This window comes from Pterocles gutturalis, unplaced genomic scaffold (assembly GCF_000699245.1).
Source record: "Pterocles gutturalis isolate BGI_N339 unplaced genomic scaffold, ASM69924v1 scaffold12818, whole genome shotgun sequence".
NCBI classification, from domain to species: Eukaryota; Metazoa; Chordata; class Aves; order Pterocliformes; family Pteroclidae; genus Pterocles; species Pterocles gutturalis.
The window spans coordinates 52882-75241 of NW_010120638.1; the positions used below are offsets into that span (position 1 = coordinate 52882).

The window sequence follows — 22360 nt, forward strand, 5'->3', positions numbered from 1 at the left end:
ACAGTCTATTCCATCTGAGTCTAGGCAATAAAGAAAGGTATTTAAAAAAACTACATAGCAATCAAGGAAGGAAGAAGATTAAATGGTTCACTGAAATTGATGGAAACATTTCTGTGGGGCTCAAAAGCTCTGAAGTTCTTAAAAGGGACAACGATTAGGGAATCATCCTTTGGAGCTGCTATTCTAGCTGAAGGCTTTCCAATTACCCAATATTGCTGATTGACTGGAATACCATGTTAATTAATATAGTGACCTACTGTCTCAGCAATTTTATTGCTCTCATTCATTCATTTACCTCTTTGTTTTATAGCATTCAGCAAAGCTGAGGGAGAAAGTATCTTGTGGTTTGCAGCTTTGTAGTATTTGTACTTCCTCCCTGATGTCCCTTGGCTATCTTTGGTCCCATGTATTTTAGACTGTCTGCACTTCGTGCTGTTGACATCACAGTCTCATAGTACAGATCCAGAAAGTGTTTTGACTTCAGTGTTTAATTTTACTGTCATAGAATCATAGAATGGTTTGGGCTGGAAGGGACCTTAGAGATCATCTAGTTCCAACTCCCCTGCCATGGGCAGGGATAACTCCCACTAGACCAGGTTGCTCAAAGCCTCATCCAGCCTGGCCTTGAACACTTCCAGGGATGGGGCATCCACAGCTTCTCTGGGCAACCTGTTCCAGTGTCTAACCACCCTCACAGGAAAAAATTTCATCCTAATATATAATCTAAATATTTGCTTCTGGTTTGTGTCCGCAACCTGGAAGGAGTTGGTTTTCCAGAGAAAGCAAGCTGGTACAAGAAAAGAACATCCTGTCCCAGAAATGCCAGAAAAACAAGACTGGGAGAGGCTTCCAGCATGGCTGAAATCTTTGAGATACCCTGACCTTCTTAAATTAATTTCAAACTCTAAGCTGAAATTGATGTTTAATTCATTCCTGCATTTAGACACTGTCAATACAAAATCATGTATTTCTCTTTAGAAATAAAACCTGGAGGGTTTTTTTAGTAGAGATTATTTCAACATGACCCAACAGCAAGTATAATTCAGATGAAGAGGTGACATTTCATGGTAATCATTTAGGCCAATATTTGCAATGTTTGCACTTAGATGCCTAATTTAAGTGCTGCAATGAGTAGTTCAACATGTAGAAATGCTGAGCCTTCACACCTTCCGCTGCCTTCCCTGGGATGATGCCTCCACATTTACACAGAGCAATTAGCTAGCTCCTCAAATCAAGCTTAAGATTTTCCCATGATAAATATGGCAAAATGCTATTTCTTTCCTGTGAGCTTGTCACATTATCCCTTCGTACGCTGACTGCTGCAAGTAAATTTTGCGGCTCTCAAAACAAGTTTTTAATGTGTATACTTGGCACATACAGCCATTGTGCTAAATACTAAGTGCAAGGTTAGTCACTTTAAAACATTTTTTCCTCCATATCAATGGCCACTCACGTTAATGGCTATAAGTAACCCCAATCTCAACTAGTTTCTATTTCCCAGCTGCTAACTCTGTGCTTCCTTCAGACTAAAACTATTCACTTCCTTTAATAACCTCAGCTGCCCATTTTATTTTATTTATGTACTTCATATATAATAACAAAATATCCACTGTATGTCAGTGTCAGTAATAAGACTACAGAGATCTACTAATTAGTTTTTCCCAGAAGACAGTTTTAGCAAGCTAGCACCATTGCTCCAGTCCATCTTCTGGTTGCTCAAGAGGACTAACAGGAGTGGAAGTATCAGCCATACCTGTGAACTCCTTCTTGCACCGGTCTCTGACACTCTCCTCCAGGCCTTCAAGTTGTGATTTAATTTTTTCATACTCTCGTTCTGCTTGTTGGCTCTTGCGTCTTTATGAAATAGAGGTAAGATTTTTAAAAAGTTACAAACTGCAAAAGTAAATAATGTACAACAGCTCTGGGTGGAAAGCCAAAGGACTGGAGGACATTTTCCTCATTTGGATTTCTTTTTAAACACTGGCAGCAGAAAGAGAACGGAGGAGGAGAACAGCAACAGTGGACCAAGTCTTCATTCTGTGTAAATCAACTTGGCTCCATCACAGGCCTGCTGCTTCAGAGAACACTTGGGGGTCAGCAATTTAAAATCCAATAAGCAGTAGCTACAAATGCTTTCAATCACATATTAAGTATAGAAACTCAATTTGGATGTACTGAACAAAGATTGCTTGCAACATGTCCTGCACTGGCTCTGGGCCACCTGGGAGTGTGTCTGGGACTGAACTGAGAAGGTTGCAGGCGGTCCACGAGAACATCAGTACTGTGCAGTGCATACTTCAGCATTGCTTCGACTATATTGATACGCACCGTAAGAGTGAATCCACCCCCTCCTGAGGGACAGTATGAGGCCCTCATTACTAATCTTAAAATTGGGCTTAGTAGGTATTAAGTGAAATACAGACATTGTTCTATCCCTTTGTGAAGCATAAATTTCACCATTAATCACAAAATTTGTGTGTGGGTAACACTTATCTCAGCTGGAAAGGCCAGAATGATCCCTTAGCCAAACCCATCCAGCTCAGGCCTGCAGTGCTGAATGAGGCAGCATAAACACTGATGGATATGTACACAGAATAAGTTAACTCCTTCACAAGAGGCACTTTAGCTGCCATTTCAAGAATGTACATGTGCAACTCAGTCTGCAATTTTGCGCTTGGCAAGCCTGGGACCAATTGTTTTGCTTATGTATAAAGGACGGACTGGGCTGACCGACACCAAGGAATTTGTTGTGCATGAGAGGAATAAATCGATGCTCATACATATTTCCAGCTGTAACTGCTTTTCTTAACTCTGCAACTCATAAAAAAGATGAAGATAATTTCTGTAGACTGAGCTGAAAACAATCAGGTAGTACCTTGAAAGCTTTAGGACAGCAAAAAACCTAAGGAAAGCAACTTACCTGTAACAGATGATAGAAATGACGATGATTGCTATCATAGGAATAAGTACCAGTGGCAAAATAAGATTCAGTGGGATGTCAATCTCACGTGTTTCATATTCCACCCTTCCGAGGATCCATTCCCGGAGTCCAAATTTCACCTAATTAGATAAGCAGACATTTGTCTCAAAAAGTGCAAATGGACAGTGGTTCACTTCTCAGTTATGCTCTAGATTCTTAGTAATTCTCACTAAGTGAATTTCTAGCTCAAACGGCCAACCAGAGTAAACATTTATGAATATTTTATACTGAATTTAGGTCACTAGCACTTTATTCCATGAAGTATTTTTATTTTTCTTAGCAGAGGAAGAAAAATCCCTGAGCCTGTCTAGCTACAATTTTACATTCCTATGTAATGAAGGTGGAAGGCATTTGGCAGCTTGTGACTGCTCTTTATGTGTGACGTCTTCTAGACAGCAGGCAGAAGCTGGAGGAAGAAAGAACTGCAAGGAGTTTCTTCATGGTACTACAACAACTTTGGAGAACAAATTACTTCACTTAAGAAGCACCATCTTGGTGTCACTTACACATGATATTAAATTTTATTGAAAAGGTAACATACAATGAATTCAGGAAAGTTATTGATGGTATCTCTCTTCTGCCGTTTCTTTGGTTGAGGCTGTACTTCTGGTGGCTCACAATATAAGTCCGTTTCCGTTAGTGTCTTTATGTTGCAAGGCTCGTCACCCACAAAAGCCTGGGCCTCGTCTATCGTCATGGCTTTGTTCAGGTTACTGCCCTAGACACGAAATACAAGGCTATGTCATCATCACAAAGTCTTGGGAGACAAGAAGTCCTGCGTTGCAACTTCCCATTTAGATAATTTTTAGTAGCAGATGTGATTTGCACTCTGCAGTGTACAGAACAGCAGTGGTTGGGAATTAAGCAATTCCTCTCCTTTCCTTCCTGGTGCAAGAAGAGGTGTCCCCTCCAGTCCTCAGAAGCTCTATGGCAGAGGGCATTTCCAAATGCCAGGCTCAGCAGGAGGGCATCCCTGGGAAACCCAAAGTGTGGCTAAAAGGTAGCAACTATCTCCGAGAAGGTGAGCAGGAAGGAAAGGGGAGCTGACAATGCTCATCATCTAGAAGAGGTAAGGGACTCTACCAAGCATTTTGGGCATGGTACCAAACAGCTGTTAAGGGTTTTTGAGAAAGGAAGAATTCTATACACGCTTCAAGGACAAAATGAGCAATGACCATCTCTTGACAAGTTTACCTTTGCATTAATAAGTTTGTTGACTTTTTTTATGCCCTCCGTGAAGTTTTCAAAGGTTGGGTCTGCAACATAGGCAAAGGAGTGGCTCTCATTTTTTACAACCAAATGATAATGATCCATTAGAATAATAGTGGTAATGTTATAGTTTTCTGGGTCTTCCAGTATTGGTGGGGAAGAAAAAACCACTGTGGTTTCATTGAGTCTGTTAACAAGCTTTCCATCAAACTGTAAGACACAAGACAAGAAGAAAACGCACATTTTAGAGTTTGACTCATTCCTGTATGTATCTGTTGATAACTTTAGACCGTAGAAATAAAACCACTGGATTTATATCCTCTCCATACAGCAGAAATAACATAATATGAGGTATTTTCCAAAAAGAAAATGAAACAAATTTGATGATGGGAATAAATTATTGATTTATTATGTTTCAGCAGCTGCCTGCAGAAAAAAACTTAGGCTACAGATCAGTTTCCACTGCCTCCGAATTCTGTGGCTCTGGACTACACTGGGCTGATATAATTAAATTGCTCTAAGATTAAGAGGTTAACATGGCAGCTTTAATCCAGATCATATTCTGTACCATGAAGTATCTCAGGTAGATTATTTTCTACTGATACTGTAAAATACCTTGCTGAAATTCAATACAATTGCTAAGTGAAATTTTGGAATAAAATTTACCAATTGTCAATCAACTACTCAAGGTAACAACTCAGTTAACCTGTCCTCCATTCCCAATTACAGAAATGTTTTTATCCTAGAAACTCCTTCAGTCATTCAGTAACATCAACCACAGCCAACACCACTAATAGGCACCCTTAACATTTCTTCTATCACCACCTGAGTTTCTCACTTTGGGAAATGTAATTTGATAGCTTCTCCCCTACATTTCTGATATTGTAATGTAAGTGGAAACAAAACAAAAGATTAGAAAAGCTTCTAGTGTTAACCAAAAATGTGTGCTGTACGTAATGCCAACTTGCTAACATGCTGGGAAGATGCTGAGCATACATAAGGAGTTGGATAAGAAATGTTGATAAACACTGTCAAGAATGCTAACTAGACTTTAAGATTGTCCTGGGAGTTAATGTTACAAAGATAATTACGTCTTGCGGTTTATGGCCTAAGAAACTTAGGCAGTTTTCCTCTTAAAATTATTTAAGGATAGGGTTCTGATGGACCCAAATCCAGCTGGCTTTGGCATACTCTAAAAGTTGAATCATGCATATAATACAAAACATGCACATTACCAACTCTATATTGATCACAAGACAGTCTTAAATTGAAGAGCCAGCCTTAAAAAAAGTCTTATAGTGTTCTTACTAGAAGATCACTTTTAAGTCCTCACTTAAATTGTGATCTTCATTAGAGGAGTGGAAAATTGAGACTATCAGTAATGTCAGTTCTTCATAACATGGAAACGAGAAGGGTTCTGGGTTTTTTTTAAAATTATTTTTCACAAATTTTGTGAACATGCTATAGGTGGAATATGCATGAAGCAAGAAAGAAAAGAAGACTCGGTTCATTGAGGTGTGAGAAAATAAAAGGCACTGACTGTGCAAAGCCGAGTACTCAGCATTGTCTGGATTTGGGTCCCGTTTCAGGCAAATCTCTAAAGCTTGCAGGGGGAAAAGAAGGAGAAAGATAAAGACAAAATAAACACTTTCAAAATCTGAAATACATCCACTTTACCACTTGAAGCTTAATTCTTCTATCCTTATTCATATTGAATGAAAATAGTTTTAAAGGAGAAGATTGCAAGGTACAAGTGAATGTAGGTCAAGATGGCAGAAGTAGGCTCTTCTTCCATGGAAACCCTGAACAGACCCAGAAATCTGTTCAAACCTTATTCTACACCAAGCCCAGTGAAGTCCACTGGGCAAATGTAAATGCATTTTTTCAGCAGATTGCATGTTATGCATACAGTGTGATGCCTTTGAGGGGAAAGAAAGAAAGAAAGAAAAAGAAAGAAAGAAAGAAAGAAAGAAAGAAAATTACCCTTTTGAGATTTGTTTTCCCTGCTTCTGGACGCTCTGCATATACCACCAATGAGAAACTCTGGATGAGCTCGAAACCGGTTCCAGTTACTGTAATATTTCTCCCTCCACTGAAAGGCAGAATTAAAAAAGAAGTCAAGTCATTGGCAAACTATCACGTCTCTGGATTGCTTTATTCTGCACTGCTACGACTTCCACTGAAATGTCCTACACAAGTGAATTCTGTTAAAGCTATTGATGACTACAGCATTTAAAAGCAGCATTGTCAACTTCAAACTCATTTTAAAACAGCAGAATAAAAAAGTAGAAATTGCTTTGTCAGTATTTGTGGCTTTTCATTGATGCCTATCTTTGTGTGCTTTACTTCTCCAATGTTTTTGTTAAAATCACTCCACCTACCCCAGACACAGAGACAAAGGTGAGAGTATATTTTCCACAGGTCTGTAAGGACCTGGTGTCTCTATTCCCTTTCGTTTGCAACACATTGTTTAAAAAATAATGCATTTGCATTAGAAGAACCCATGTAAGTTGCCAGTGAGAATTAAAGTCACTGAAGTAACATGGACTTAGATGGCTAGCAATCCTCAAGGCAATCCATTAAAGTAAGATTTGGTTTATATAAAGGAAAAAAATAAGTCTTTTAAATCCCCTGGGGTAAATCACTATTGATCTACCAGAAAAACCCTCCAGGCCCCCAAACCACCCAAATCAAAAATCAAAAGCAAATATTAAAAACATATCCTATTTTACATAAGTCACCGCTCAGTATTCAAGGAGGCAGCTACAAATTTCTCCAAGAGAGGTCACGGTCAATTTTTTTTTTAATGGCCTGTTTGTAAGGTCACGATGTTACACTTTTTACTGAAAGAAAGTGGAAACATCATGATGTCTCTCTGCCAACTGTACCCCACTAAGCAGAAAGACCAGAATATTAGGGAAGAGCAGAAATCAATGTGATCCAAGGCCACAAGTTTGTCCCTGTATTGAGCACAGAATGACTCCCAAAACCAGAGGTATGTTACAAGGACTTTTACACAGATGAGTTGCCATTTTGCTACAAGAGTGGCGTTCATTTCTTTGCCTTCACAGTTTGTACTAGGTGAGCTTTTTTTCTAGAGGGAACATCTACCACATGGGGTGTTAGTACCATCACAGAACAGATCATACCCTTTAAAAGCCTTACTGAACTCTGATCTAGATTTCCTAAAAAGGTATTTTTTTTTTCCTCACGGCAAAAAGAGATGACAAGCTATAACCATCCTCTGTTTCCAGCTTACTTATTAAAAGTTGCACAGAAGAACTGTTAGAAACCTTTTAATTCGAAACCTTTTATATAGGTTACCCTTACAGGATAAGGATTTGTAAGTAACGCAAAGATGATGTTCTCTGACATCATGCTGAAATTCTTCAAATCTCTTTCTTTGAGACATTTTCATTTAAAAGAAGCTCAATACCTTTTCTAGTTTCAGGTTTTAGCTTTGAAGCAGAGAATAACGTCTGGAGGTAAACAGAATACTTTCAAACATCAGCTGCAGTTAAGAAAGTTCACTAACTCTACATATCTAAATATGTGCATGGATGGAGTATGGGAGGTTTTATTTCAAACAGTTCTATATGTAATAGGTTTATTATAAATTATACATATTTTAACCCAATTGTAAATGAAGTTATGACAAATATTTCATTACCTGCTGAAGCTATTTACTGGCAGGAACTTGGTGACAGTAGGATTCTCACTGTATGAAAACAGCCCTGGTACACTAATTGCTGTGCCCCCATAGTTCATTGTGACTTCAACAGCTTCAACCTTGCTATTAGGTCCTGTAATGCAAACGATCTCATGTCCAAATTCAGTGCTAGATTGGAGAAGAAAAAGAAGAGGAAAATTCTTCAGTTACTAACATTATGGTGATCTGTATTCTTTACTGTAGTATTCCAGAAGCAACAAAAAAGGGCTCTATTTTTGCTAGGCACTGAGTAGTTATGAGAAAATACTTTCTTTAGATCACTTAGGCTCTTTGAAAAAGATAGAGGATATGAAAAGGAATAGTGTACAAACACAAGAACAATGTGGTGTCAGCACACTTTGTGTCATTCCTTTTTTCTGGGAGAAGGGCAATCACTAATAAATGGAAAAAGAAGTGAGAGGAACAAGCCAAGGGGCACTAGAAGATTAAGATTTTATGTGGAACCACTGAGGAGATGCAGAGTGAAAGCATGGATGGATTTGGAGCAGCCAGTCAAGCAGAGAAAGCCAAAACCAGAAAATTCTTTGGATATCTGAGTTCTCCCACTTTGGTGGTTTTACAGCTGCTTCTTCCAACTGGAGCCTCTGAGCGAGTTTCTGTCTGAACATTATGTGCAGAGCTCCATTGCATGAGATGAGTCATGAAGAGATAGACAATGGAATTGTGTAATTTCTAAAGGCCAGAAAAGGTTAGCGCTTTGTTAGGATACAGCTCGTATTGTTAGTTACTCAGGGTACGTACACATTGCAAGGCTGGCTACCAACTGAAACTTGAACATCCTTTTTGGAGCCAGTGGCCAGGTTTGTACCAGTGATGGTAAGTGTGGTTCCACCTGCTTGTGGACCACTTTGAGGTCTTATTTCAGAAGGATGAGGTTCCTGCAAGGAGGAGATGGTCAAATTAATTAAGAAAACTAAAATAAAATTAACACCACTATGAATTCATATAATGGCTACAAGAAGCTTAATATTACTACATGAAAAATAATAAAACTAATGACAGACAATTCTTCTAAAAGAAAACAAAACCTTTCATTATTCATGCTGAAAGAAGAAGTAACAGATAATGTGAATGCACTTATGCTTCTTCCATAATGTATTTTATGAGGTTTTATATTAATTTAAATTCCCTATTTACAAAATGTAAAGTTAACTGCCATTAAGTTTGTGAGAGCTTCCTGTTGGATATCCTGTTTTCATACTTATTTTAAGATTTCTCTCTTCCTCATGGCTGAGTCTGCCTTCACCTTCCCTTACCCTTTCCTACATTCTGTGGGAGAGACAGAGCAAAGTTTTCAAAACTGGTACTGAACAGAAAGAATACTGAGACTCAGTTTATCTATAAGGCTCTTAATTGCAGTAAAATTGTTATCCTTCTCTTGAGCAACAAGCTTGGAAAGCAAGAAAATTCAAAAATGCTAAACTTTTCTTTGTGCACTTAGAACCTTGGAGAGGATTTCTTAAAACCAATTGAAACAAGCAGATAAGCTTCAAATTGTTATGAAATTTGTTGGAAATCTAAATTTCTCAAATAAGTTCCCTCCTTTTGTTCTCAATGCAGTCTTTGTTTCCATGACTGTATTCCGGGAGCTATGACAAATACTGTAAATTAACAGTGAGGGCTTTTCATGAGCAGTGTGACTTAATTACTTCATCGCCAAGTAGTCCCTGCTTCCAGTTGAGAAAAGCATCCTTATTCAGGACAACACGGAAGCTCCTGAAGTAAGAGGCTGACCAAAGCTGTGCTTGTGCATGGGATGGGTTACCAGCCAGCTCCAGGCGTGTGCTGCCTGCTGACTCGGTGGCCCGGCCATGCCTGCAGATGTGCCGCAGTCCTCGCGCAGGGGCAACAGCCGCTGGGCGTGCAGGCAGCAAGGTGGTCCCCCACCGACCACTGCCACCTGCACCGTGCCAGGTCCAAGTGTGCGGCGGGGGCATTGCTACAAGGGACCCTGCATTTGCTAAAGCATACTAGATCAACAGCTTAGGGGGGCTGTGACGAAGTAATGCCTTTTCTCATACATAACTGCTTCTTCATGCATATTCAAACACAAGCTTTCCTTAAATGAGTCAAATGAGTAAGAAGCTTATTTCCCAGTCTCATGTCTATTTGTAAATGACATCTGCTCTCCTCCTCCTGCTGATAATAAAGCCCAAGCTTGGGGCTATTTCATATGAAGCGTACACAAATACAGCAAGAGCAAAGACGTTTGAAAACTTCCCTTGCTGGTGAGGGTTTCCTTGATTGCCACCACACTGCACTGATCTCCCACCCTAAGGGGAAAAAAGCCCTGCTCAGAAACAGAGAGCAATAGGCTCACACCTTACTAGTCATGAAGCAAAACCTTTCCCCCATGTTGTTTTGCTCAGGCACAGATTGCCATCTCTGTGTCAGTTTACAGCTCCAAAAGGAGGGCCCACAAACGGCAGGGAGGAGGGGGACTGGTGTACAGCAGCTCGGTTCAAAGCTCAGTGAGCCACTGACAGGTTTTTAACAAGCAGCAGGAAACGGATCTCGTGGTTACTTTACAAATTTGTTTTATTGAAGCACAGATCTTACAGAAACGTGGAGAAGTCGTCCTTGCTGTGCTTGTTTTACATTTTCATGTCTGAGCAACTTCTCTCTGAAGGAATGCATCATGCTTCAGCACACTTCACAAATCCACAATGACAACTGTAATTTGCTCTCAAGTCATTGAGCTTTAGGAATATGCTTTAACACTAATTGGGTGTCAATTGCTTTTCTTCCCTGAGAGAAATCTGTTTGTAAACCCTTCACTCCTCAAGACTTATGTCTCTGCAGCATATGACTGCTCTCATGCGCTAACCTTTGATTTTGTTTTAATTCAGTACATCACTCGGGTTACAAGATTTTATGTAGGGAAGTGACTCAAAGTCACTTTAAAGCATTTTGTAAGCAAAAAGGAGCTTTGATTGAATATAACAGAGTTGACTAAAACTTGCTCACTTAGCTCTAATACAACCCTCTCTGTGCATACTCTTCTTTGGATTTAATTGCTTGCTGATTTAAGCTAAATTGAAATAAGTCACCCCAAGGTAAACAAAAAGATTGAGGGGGTCAGTTTTAAAAAAATCACACTTGAAGTTTAAATTAACACAAGCATAAACATGTGCTTCACAGAAAGGCTTATTTGTGCATTTTTGTAACAATTTTGTTGCTAAAAAAATTACAATCAAAATTGTATATGAAATACAGTCAGTGAGTTGCTTTGAAAAATGTATCAAATACTTTAAGTGCAACCTTACCCCATGGACAGAAAAATACACCTTTTATTGACTTCAAATTAAATCTTACTTGCTAGAAATTGTTAAGCATGTTGAACCACTGCATCATCCGCAGTAAAAATCCACAGCAATGATTAGCTGCATAACATGCCTGGGACAGCTCTCAGACAGAAGCAACCCCCCAAGAACCACTGAAGAATCAGTATAGACAAATTCGTTATCCCTGTACCTCAGAAAAGCTATTTTAAACTTGTAGCCTTTTCCCTAAATACTACCTCCACTGAAAGCCTAGCCTCTAAGGACAGAATTAGGAAGGAAACAAACAAGAAACCACTTAAAGCCAAGCCTTTAAGCAGACGTTTAGGAAGGAAAGGAAAAAGAAAAGGTTTCTGAAGCATCACACACTACTGTTCTCCGTAACCTCAGCATAAAAAAATGAAAGGAAGCTTGCTAAGAATTTCTGCTAGACAGTGGTATTCCTTTCTTCCTGCAAAAATGTGAAATAATTGCTCTGTTAAAGCTCTGCTGGGTTATCTGATGGGGAACTTTGGCAGGGCGTCAGCTGGCTCTGTTGCTAACAACCAATAAATATCAAGCAAGCCATGAACTTGAAGCAGAACCATCCAACACCACTCTCTGTGGGGGACCTTTCAGTGGCGGCCTACGCTTGCCTCCCTAGGAATAGGGATATAGAGGTAACCAAACAGCAAAGTTATGTCTGGACAACACAGCAGCAATGGGTAAGTGGAACAAGTATCTGCTCCCTTTTCCCCAGAAACTGTTATTTTCTTAGCAAGAATCTGACTCTGCTGGAAGTTAAAGCTGGGCTATGCTGGACGGGAGAACATGCCACCCACGCTTCACCTCGTCCACGGCACAGTCGCACAGCTGCACCACTGAATGGCACATCTCAGCTGCCCTTCAGGCTGAATAGAAAACCAAGGCAGCAAAGGCAGGTAGCAGCCACAGAGGAGGTGGAATAGTTTAACTCTTATGTTCCCTTTAATCACTGGTCTTGCAGCAGTTCCTCAAAAGACTCTTTTAAAACAGCTTAATTCAAAGTATTCTTATTTAACATATTTAAAGTAATTTTACAAATACAAAGAGCTCACCAGAGAAAAAATAATGTGAATGCCTCATAAAGATGATCTAATAAGGAGAAGCTGAACTGTGCTCTGTGTGCAGAGGAATGCTTCAGCATGACTGCTAAGACAAAGCATTGTATAGTAGCAGTTTGTTACTATAAACCTGTCAGGAAAATTATTTGGTTAATTTTAACTTGCTATTTTCTGTTTCACATTTTCCTCCTTTCTCTTCCTCTTAAGGACCTGCCACAAAAAACAACTAGTTAAAATAAATTACCAAGAATTTTAACAATTTCAACATCCATTTTATTGCAAACCCAATGTGCTACGAGCAAGTTTTAGTGTTCTTCTAAAATATTAATGGATGGCTCAAAGAGCAAAGCTACATTGGCCTACTTGGTGGTCTTCTTAAGAGTATCAATAAAGAAAAAAAAAATTGGTTCATCCCAATGCTCAACCTGGAAGCATTTTTCAAAAATGCAATTAAGTAGATAGAATCAGCAGGAGAATGATATTTTCCTGAAAGCCAAGATAATTTGAAAAGCTACCTTTGGTTGTACAGCCTTCAACAAGGTGGTACAAGCCTTCAACAAGAATTGCATTACCTAAGGTATAGGTAAGAGGAAAGCAGCCCCTTCCCATGGCTGCCGTGGCACTCACCAGTGGGACAGAGAGGTTCAGACCCTTGGAAGCTGCCAGGTCTAGTCTTATCTTACATATCTTATGCAGTCTAGCAAAGCTGCACCTAATCCCACAGCTCTTCATTGCTTACCACAGACGTACATGAGACTCCTTCTCCTTGCAGGGGAAAAAGAGGTGCAAAGGGTAAATCGTCACTGCAAACCTTGTTTGAGGGATAATAAAAAATGCTGCTTTTACCAAGAGGCAACCCCCTTTCATTTGGACTCAATCCTGAGCAATACTGAATTTTCAACCATTACAAACAGCACTGATAAACCTAGGACCTCAAGTGCTGCAAGATCAGTGATGCCACCTTCTCAAAATCCCCTACAGGATTTTTGTCTCCTTGTTTCTGCTCTTTTCTCATTTCAGTCTCTGAATCAGAAGCACGCCTGCTGTCATAATAAATACCTTGCTTTCATTTTCAGACCTCTGCACCTCGGGATCTTTGTTCGCTCAGTCAGAAGGTGCCCAGGGGAAGTCACACTTTCTGTCTCATCGCAGTGCAGTGCACCACTATAACATCACACCACAGTGCTCGATGCAATTATGATGTTAAGCAGAACACTTGATTATGTGTCCTATATGGACTTCGCAGCAGTCTTGCAATAATTCTTCTGGAAAATGTCAGCCATTGTGAGGACTTGGCAGTACTCATTTCTCACAGACACAGTAAAATTTAAACAACCTTGCAAACACTAATTTAACCCTTGTTTTATAATTCCTTAAAGTGTAGAAAATCATAATTTGTATATATTTCATTGCTTGAAATGGAGGAATGTTCTTTCAGTGCTCTGTACTTCTCCTTTTGTCACTGGGCAAATATTGTTCATGTCTTCCAGGTAGTTTGAGCACAAATAATTTCTGCAGTAACAGGTTACTTTGTTATGTGGGGTTCTTGATAGTCTAGTTTAAAAAAGGCCGTTCCAATGTCTGTTGGTTGTTCAGTGGCCTGTTTCTTGCCGTCTGGTAAGCCATCTCCCAGCAAAGTAACTTACGACCACCAGGACTCCCCACTGCCTTATGCTCTCATGATCATGCCCTGTGTTTGTACGTAGTGGCTTTGCAGTTTTGGTAAAACATATGCACACCCGCAGCTATGCTATTCAGAACAGAATAGAATAGTTCAGTTGGAAGGGACCTGCAATGATCATCTAGCCCAACATGTCGATAGGTGTAGCTTCCTCCATACTGCATGGTCTATCCTGAAAAAATAATTTGATCTCAACAGGATTTCTTGCTTGTAGCTCCGAGCAGATTGTAGCTTGTCAGTGATGGGAAATATGAGCATTTTATGTATCTTACATACAAATCTTCCTTAAATCCTACTTAGGTGTAATAATGTTGAACTAGAGGTCTCAAAGTCCACCTGCAACCCAAGTTTCCCATGTTGTACCAGACTGTTGGGTTAGTATTCTGGAGCTGATAAGCAGTTTTCCCAGCACATTGATAAGCTTTAGGCAACCTTGCTGGAAGGATAATAATGCTATAAATGGGTTACTTCTTCTGTTTTATGACTGTGGTCGGTGCTCATCCCATTGATACAGTTTACCTGAAAGCAGTGCTTGTCTGCTTCAATATGAAGTAATGAGACAATGTAATGAGACAATGAGAATTTCTAAGTCCTCGTACATTGCTTATGGTACATAGTGTTCAAATAGTGCTAGCTTGTTTGGCAGCAAATTCTTTTATTCTCTTTGTAACACTAATGAATGCCCTTACGTGTCACTCGTTCCTGTTTGGCACTGCCTTATCTTTGCATCGGTGACCAACCTGAGCTTCACAAACTATATATTTTTTGTTTCACCTCACAGTAAAGTCATAGTCTTGCAACAGTCTGTCCTCTGAGGCGCTCTGCGCTTCCTCAGCGCAGAGGTACTGGAAAAAAATAAAGAAAAATACTGGCAAACTAGCTAGCACTGGCCCCAGTATGTATCTGACTTCACACTCAGGCCATTTTCCAGTGTCTTGTTTTCTCCATCGCAGCCAGAAGTCTTTCCTTTGCTTGCTCTGTTTGTATCCTTTGCCTCCTACTTACAAATCTGTTCACAGAAATGATGATATATTTTTCATTGTAGTTTCATCCTTTCTGTGTGCTAGAGGGTAAATTATCTCCATGTCTGTTCTACTTATAATCACATTTAGACGTGAACTTACTTATTAGCAATGTACATGACTGCTGCTCTTACACAGCTACTGCAGACCCTCTGAGCATTAGCATTTCAGCTCTTACATTTTTCATCCTGTTTATTAATCTAGAATGAACTTCTTCATCTTTAATATTTTATGACTTGCAGTGACTCTTTTTGCACAGTTAGGAAGGTGATCTCTTATTTCTTCAGGTTTCTGATTACAATTTTAGTAAAAGATACCTTTTACATGCTGGAAATGCTTTCAGACAGCTCCCAGCATTTTAGTTATCTGTGGTCTGCGGGTGTCAAATCAAAGCACAGCTTTTACCTGGATAACAGCAGGGTTACTTCTATTGTTCTTCTCTTTTCTATCCAGCTTCTTTGCAATTTTACCATTAAAGATAGACAGGTGCAAAAGAGAACCATTCCCCCAGCCTCTTTTCCACTGACTCGACTTGTATTTGGGATCTGATCTGCCAGGCTGATTCACGTTCTTTTTCACTTGGTTTGTTTGCTTTGTAGCTTTCCTGGCTTATGCTGTCATGTCCAGCCAACTCACTTCTGGTCCCTTGCACAGTATTCAAGAACAAGCGGAGTGCACTTCTGTGGAGCATCACCTACGTTCTGCATGTCTTCTTTTTCCATTTCTCTACTTTTCCACCCGTCTATCACCAAGTACATCCTCAACTTCTTATATTCCTGCACATGACTCTAAATAGGGATACTATCTACTATAATATTAATATGTGGTAGGCAGTTTCTAGCCCCAAACTACACCACCGAGATAAAAGTGTTACCCTTTATCCTTCACTAATGCAGAAAATCAAAGAGAGAAACAACTAGCCACCAAGGAGGCTACTGGTGGAACACAAGGGGCCAGAAGTTCAGGAACAGTTGGAAGGCAACAGAGGGGAGCCTAACGGAGATGCAAAGAAAACTTGGCATGAAATCTATACTTCAGAGGGGGATGCTGGAGAAAACTCAACTGTGCCAGACCACAAGCAGAGAGACAACTAGGGAGGGAAAAGAGGATGGTGGCAGAGTATAACCCCGTGATGCCATGAGAGATGGCAGCTGCAGCACAAGAGGAAGCCAGCAACAGATGGATGTTTTCAAATGGACGTGACGGGCAGCAAATGGCAAAGCCACCTAAGCTCCCTTCTGCCAGCTCCTGTAGGCAGTGACATCCGGTTGGGGGTTTGCCTTTGATGCAAGTGCACATCTTCACAAGTAGGAATGGGTTCTTGTGCTTCCACACAAGCAGAGCACAGGGGTGCTGTGTCAAGAACCTGCTGACAGTGCACACACATGTGGGCAAGATTTTCACAAACGTACAGAGTGCATTATTGCTCTGCATTTATCTCATCCATCCTTTCCTCCACAAGTATCCTTTCCCTTTCCTTATCCTAGTCCCAGCTGCACTAAGTTCTGGCTCTTGAAGCAGGTCTGTAGAACAACTAATTTGTTACCAAAAATTACCTGCCCCACATTCAAAGCCAAATTATTCTGCCAACGCTTGTGTATAATGCACACAAAAATTAAAGGCAATAAAGGCATAGCCCATGAAGTGCTGTAGAGACACCAGTCACCTTCTTGGAGGTCAAAATGTCATTTAATGGACTATAAAGGTAACCACAGAAGCTAAATTAAATTTCTGAACAGGGCATGCAAGTCATTAGGAACTGCTCTTTCCCCCTCCACTTCCCTCCTTTCTCAGACTCAAGGGAGCCTGCTTCTTGTTTCTTCAGACAAGCCACCCACTCACAGGATACTCAACCAGAGAATTTCCATTGCGCACTCTTGGCAGCCTGGTGTTCACCGCAGTGGCTGACCTGACCCACCAGCTCGCCTCGGCACAGCATCCACAACACAAGCCAGGCTTCAGCTCCTGGGTTATTTCTGCAACAGCAGAGGAGTGAGCAGAGTCCTGGCTTTCAGGGGCTGCTTTGTCCAAACCTCACACCATGTGAACTCATCAAATGCTTCCAGCCACTCCAGGTGCCGAGGCAGAGTATTGCCTGGCAATGCACGTTGTGTGCTGTCTGCTGTGGATGGGATGCTTATGCAAAGGGTTGGTATTTTAAACAACTGATTTTTTGGACTGCAGGCAGCATCTTTCTACTGTGAGGCAGACGCCACATGATTTTCTGAAAAGACCACAGAGCCTTGCTGACAGGTTTGATGGAGAAATGGAAGCATGCATGACTGGAAAATCTGCATTATCATACAGCCAGTGTTCACTGGCCGCTTCCAAGCAGAACCACGAGCACTGGATGGTGGGACATGTATTTAAGTGCATACCTCAGACAACAGAGAATTAAGACTAATATCCACATTAAGAAGGGCCAACTTTGCTAAAACTCTCAGCTACCCAGGAGTTCTCCTGGCCCCTATGCAGGCTGATACACAAACAAGATGTGCTCCAGGACTCAATAATAAAGTAAGATCCTCTGGAAGCAATTCCAGACTGCTGTGGATGTGTGGTTAGTCAGCATCAATTGTAATGGCACCCCCCACCCCCAACAAAACTCCACCCAAAATCCCCAACCACAGTGTAAAATGCATGTGTTAAGGTAAAGGCACAGGGAGAAAAATCAATGAGTGAGCTAAAACCCTCCACAAAAGCCTTGTGGCACTAATGGCACTGCACCAGTGAGTGGTCCCAGAGCAACCGCTTCCAACATCACAAAGGAAAGTAGAGGATGGATGGCAGTAAGAGGAAACTGTCAAGTTGGGAGTAGATTAAGATGGAGGAGTGCACCTTGTTAAAATGTAACTGTGCTGTTCAGGTTCACCTAATAGTCATGTTTGTGTTTGTTTTCAGATCAGACTCTAATTTATCACCTTTTTCTTCCTGTTTTTGGTTATTCATCTCATCCTGTTTAGGTAATTTACTAGAAGTCATTACTTCCAAGCCAGTCCCTAAACTACTTCCAGCACCTCAGAAATTTATTACACTTTTGCAAAGTTCTACCTCTAATTTCACCATCTTACATTTATTTGAGCTTTCTGAAACCATACAGTCTTTTTAACCTGCACAGCCTAAAACTCATAGAATTGCTCTTGCAAACAAACAATGGAGATCCCAGAACAAGCTGCAAACTTCTGTTCTGGTGGCTCGAGTCTGAAGATGAGGTATTCTGAGAAAGGAATCACGCTTGTGTGAGATCAGCAAATCTGGGCCTTATACCCAGGAAAAGCTTGACTCCTTCCTTTGATACTGCTTCACACTGTCATAGTAACATGAAAATCAGATACTGTTAACAACAAACAAAAAAGGAGGACTGGCTTTTAGCTGTGCTACTGCTCCACCTGCTTAGAGACCAGCCAAGCTGTCAGTGTTCCAGATGTACTGCATAGCTGGTTATTAAAATTTATCATCACTTCATTTCTATTTCACTAAACAGGAGAATAGTTATTGCCTCATTATGCTTAGAGTGAAACAACAGAAATATCAGTAGAGGAGGACTAGGTTACCAGAGTTTAAATTCACTGGAATGGCTGGACTTGAACAGCAGTCAGGTTGGACAAAGAAACTGTGATGGGGAGAGAGAAACAGTTTTTTTCCCTTGTTATTACGCAAATATAGATGAGGTGCTTACTGCACAGCACAGATTCTTGTGGACTAGGGCATTTTAGTTCATAAATCATTTTAAATCTAAACTATGGCTTCCCTTTTGACTGGGTTTTTGACCCATTTAATGGATCACATGCTCCTTGGCTCAGAAATGTGCTGTGCTGGCAGATGGGGCAGAAGCACTAGTCTACGAGCCCCAAGTTGTGCTGACTATTAATCCTCATCAATCCAGCTTTAAAAATGCATCTCATTGTTCAGACTGGGTATCAACAAAAGCCAAATGTAGTAGTACTTACAGAATCATTAAATGGTTTGGGTTGGAAGGGACCCTCAAAGACCATCTAGTCCAACCCCGCCAAAGCCCCATCCAACCTGACCTTGAACATTTCCAATAACGGGGCAGCCACAGCTTCTCTGGGCAACCTGTTCCACTGCCTCACCACCCTTACCACACACAAAAAAAATCTTCCTTATATCCAATCTACTTGATAAATGACTGTGTGCTTTTGGTGGTAGACACTAGTCACGTGTACGAGGCTGAGGCTACGGGGAGTATGGTGACACCCCCTGTGTACATAGACACACCGGGCTGAGCAGCTGCATTGTCTCCCTGTGCACTGCTCCTGCACTTCTGCCCTGTGCCACGTTTAGAGTGGTTACTGCTAATGCTGAAGCTATTGTGCTTTGGGTGATAAGAGCACACAGTAAAAAGTGATAATTACCAGCAGGAGGGTAGCCAGACAATGTGCCAAAGAAAGAGGGAAATACATAATAGAAAATTTATTTTAGGAAGTCTCTTGGAAAGAAGAGTATTTTCTTTCCTTTGTATATACTGAATAGAAGAGGTTTCAAACAAAGCACAGATTTTGTATGTCTGCTGAAAGAAGTCACCAAAGAACTCCCTGAAAACAGCAGCGAAACAAGACTGTAGCTTTTAAGACAACATAAACTGACGTGATTCTCTGCTCTGATCATGTTCTGTTCTCATGCTAAAAGTGCTTGTGTCACACTTGTAGAGGTGTGCATGAATATTGCACTGACTTTAATCCTACTGCAGTCCACAGGTGGCTTAATTTTCTCATGGAACATAGAGAAATGAAACTAGAAACCAATTTAACCAGTTTTAAAGTATGGACTATATTATTTGCCATTGCTTTGCATTTTGTAAATAGAGTTCCCATGGAAAGATTTTTGCAGAAAATAAAAATGTTTTTTATCAGCAGTTAGCTTAGGTATCTGATATTTCAGTGACCTCGATGAAGGCAGAGATTGGCACAGAGGGAGTCTTGGACTTGCAGGAAAACATCCACCTGGATGATGCCTGTGCACAGCAGCTTCTCTTAGCGCCTCACTGATGGGCGATCAAGAATCTTTCCCTTATGTACCCAAAAGTGTTGACTGCTCATTGCACCTCCCAGATGGGCTGAGCAGGGAATCACACCAGAACAAGTTCACAGACAGGCTTCAAAACCTACATGGGGCTTCAGATTACATTTCAACACACTCTGTAACTTCTTCCTGTGGTTTTCATGCAAACCACAGGAGAATATTTACACACAGGAGAAGCACAGGAGAACTGGTGTAAAATGTACCCAACACAATGGGTTAATGTCAAAATCCCATCTCATGTAGGGTTTACTGCCATAGCCTCTGTCCTAGAGACCACAAACACATTAACACAGGAGATTAGGTTGTTCTCTGGTTAAGACAAATGAGATCCATGAAGAAAGACTTGATTATAACCTACATTTCCTCAAAGGAACAGAGGACATTTCAAGCAAACACAGTGTTTTTTTTGCAGAGATATCACCAGGGAGAGGAGGGATTTGCTTGGAAATTATGGAAAAAACACTTCTAGCCTGTTTTGCAAAAACAAGAACATCGTCTTCTCAGTTGTCATTCTTGACCTATTCCATCGTTTACTGCTGACTCCTTTCCTTCTCACAAGAGATCAGGAATTAATGAGACAGAAGTTTAAATAAAGGAGAAGATAAAAGCCTAACCCACCCTTTATGTTTTATAGACTTCCAGTTTATAGGTGTAATTCTAAGTATCCATATGAGGACAGAAATAAACCTCTCAGCTATCACAGGGTCTTACAAATTTTGAAAATCTCATAGATACAGATAAAGCTACTTCCTGCTAAAACCACATGCTAGACCACCTATAACCTAGGGCCACATTTAGGGTAAAGCAATTAAGACACAAATGAAATTCTCCTTCATAGTGACACTGAAAACAAAGCACGTGCATAATATGAACACACATCACACTGCCTGTGGCTCTGCATGCCGTATTTTTGAATGAAATAAATTATTAAAAAAATAATGTAGCTTCTTTACTTATTCTTCAGCTGCTTTGCATTCATTCTTGTAATTAAGAACACTGGCTAGACTAAACACTGTGATTAAAATAGTGCACCAATTGTGCATCTAAAGAATACCTAATTTTTTGCAGTGCTGATTTTTTTTATTCAGTAGTGACACTTAAGAATTATTATTTCATGACTGAATAAGTTTATTACAGTTTCTTTTCTAACACATCTTTTTAACTTGAATTGCAAACAACATCATCCTATTTTTGACTCTGGATCTATTGATCAGAATAGACTTTTGGTGCACCCTTTGCACAAAGAAATGCTTGACTTAAGTGTTTTCTAACATACTTGAATGACGGTGCTATTGATGAAACAAAGTTTGCAAGGCAAACACAAGCTACTGTGTGCTTAACAGGTAAACCTCTAACTTAAGTCATGTAGGAGGTGTAAAATAGGTCTCTGAAAAAAAATGCACTTACCTGGTATGTAAACAGCACTTCACTTGGTGATTTACCTAATTTTCCATTGATGTCAACTTCAATTTGACCTTGTTTTGGTTCATTCATTGGTCCAACCTGACATACAATCCTAGCAAGAAAGAATGTAAGTTTATATGTTAGAAGGAACAGCTGCAATAGCAATGCAATGTATGCGAGCTACCACACACACTGCCAGCAAAAGCACTAACTTCTCTTGATCCTGCACAAGGTACTTGAGTGCTGCCTCAGGTTCCCAGCAAAAACACTCAAGAGTAGTTTAATCTGTCTAAAGGTATGTAAAAACAAAATCTGAGCACTGTACACAGCAGCTATTTTAGCAGTCTGTTAGCAGAGATGCCTTTTACAGAAGACTCAAATTCAGCCCAGGACTCAGAGATGAACCTTTCCAACCCTACACAAGGTTTTCACTGGACCTCATAAAAACAAAGGACCTCCCCCCATCCTAATGTAAGAATCAGATCGTCAGCTATCTTATAACCTTGTGTGTTTTAGCTGTGGATACTTTTGTTGTGCATCTTGCCATTTTTCAGCTTTGAACTACTGTATTTTCACACCTACAATCAAAATCCCTTTAGAATTACTGTTCTCTGAAAATAAATGCTGAGATAACCCACACAAAATCAGAGGTCAAGGAACAGTGGCCGAGAAAACACTGCCTTAACTAACACTGCTGCTGAGTGATAGCTAGGATGTTTAAATTTTTATTTCAGCCAGGCGATCCACAGAATATAAGCATGAAAATGCAATAAGGATTCGACACACCTGAAAACTGGGACAAATACCCAATGGAGAGCTGATAATACAGTTAGATAAGGAGGCATACAATGTTTGTAGCCTGTGCAGGCAGATAGTTTCATATAGGACACACCTTAAGCATCACTGCTCATTTCCTTTGCTCTTTCCC

At 40.4% G+C, this 22360-nt stretch overlaps 1 protein-coding gene across 1 annotated transcript in view; it reads right to left on the minus strand.

The window, feature by feature from the left end:
* The window catches only part of PLXNB2 (plexin B2), a 79336-nt gene that overhangs the window by 23305 nt on the left and 33671 nt on the right, over nt 1-22360 (minus strand). The window contains exons 14-21 of the mRNA XM_010076983.1: nt 21436-21544; nt 8661-8797; nt 7860-8027; nt 6173-6281; nt 4175-4399; nt 3522-3698; nt 2921-3060; nt 1754-1854 (exon numbers count right to left, since the gene is read on the minus strand). Of these exons, the coding sequence (XP_010075285.1) occupies nt 1754-1854; nt 2921-3060; nt 3522-3698; nt 4175-4399; nt 6173-6281; nt 7860-8027; nt 8661-8797; nt 21436-21544 (1166 nt within the window). The remainder of the gene's footprint in view (nt 1-1753; nt 1855-2920; nt 3061-3521; nt 3699-4174; nt 4400-6172; nt 6282-7859; nt 8028-8660; nt 8798-21435; nt 21545-22360) is intronic.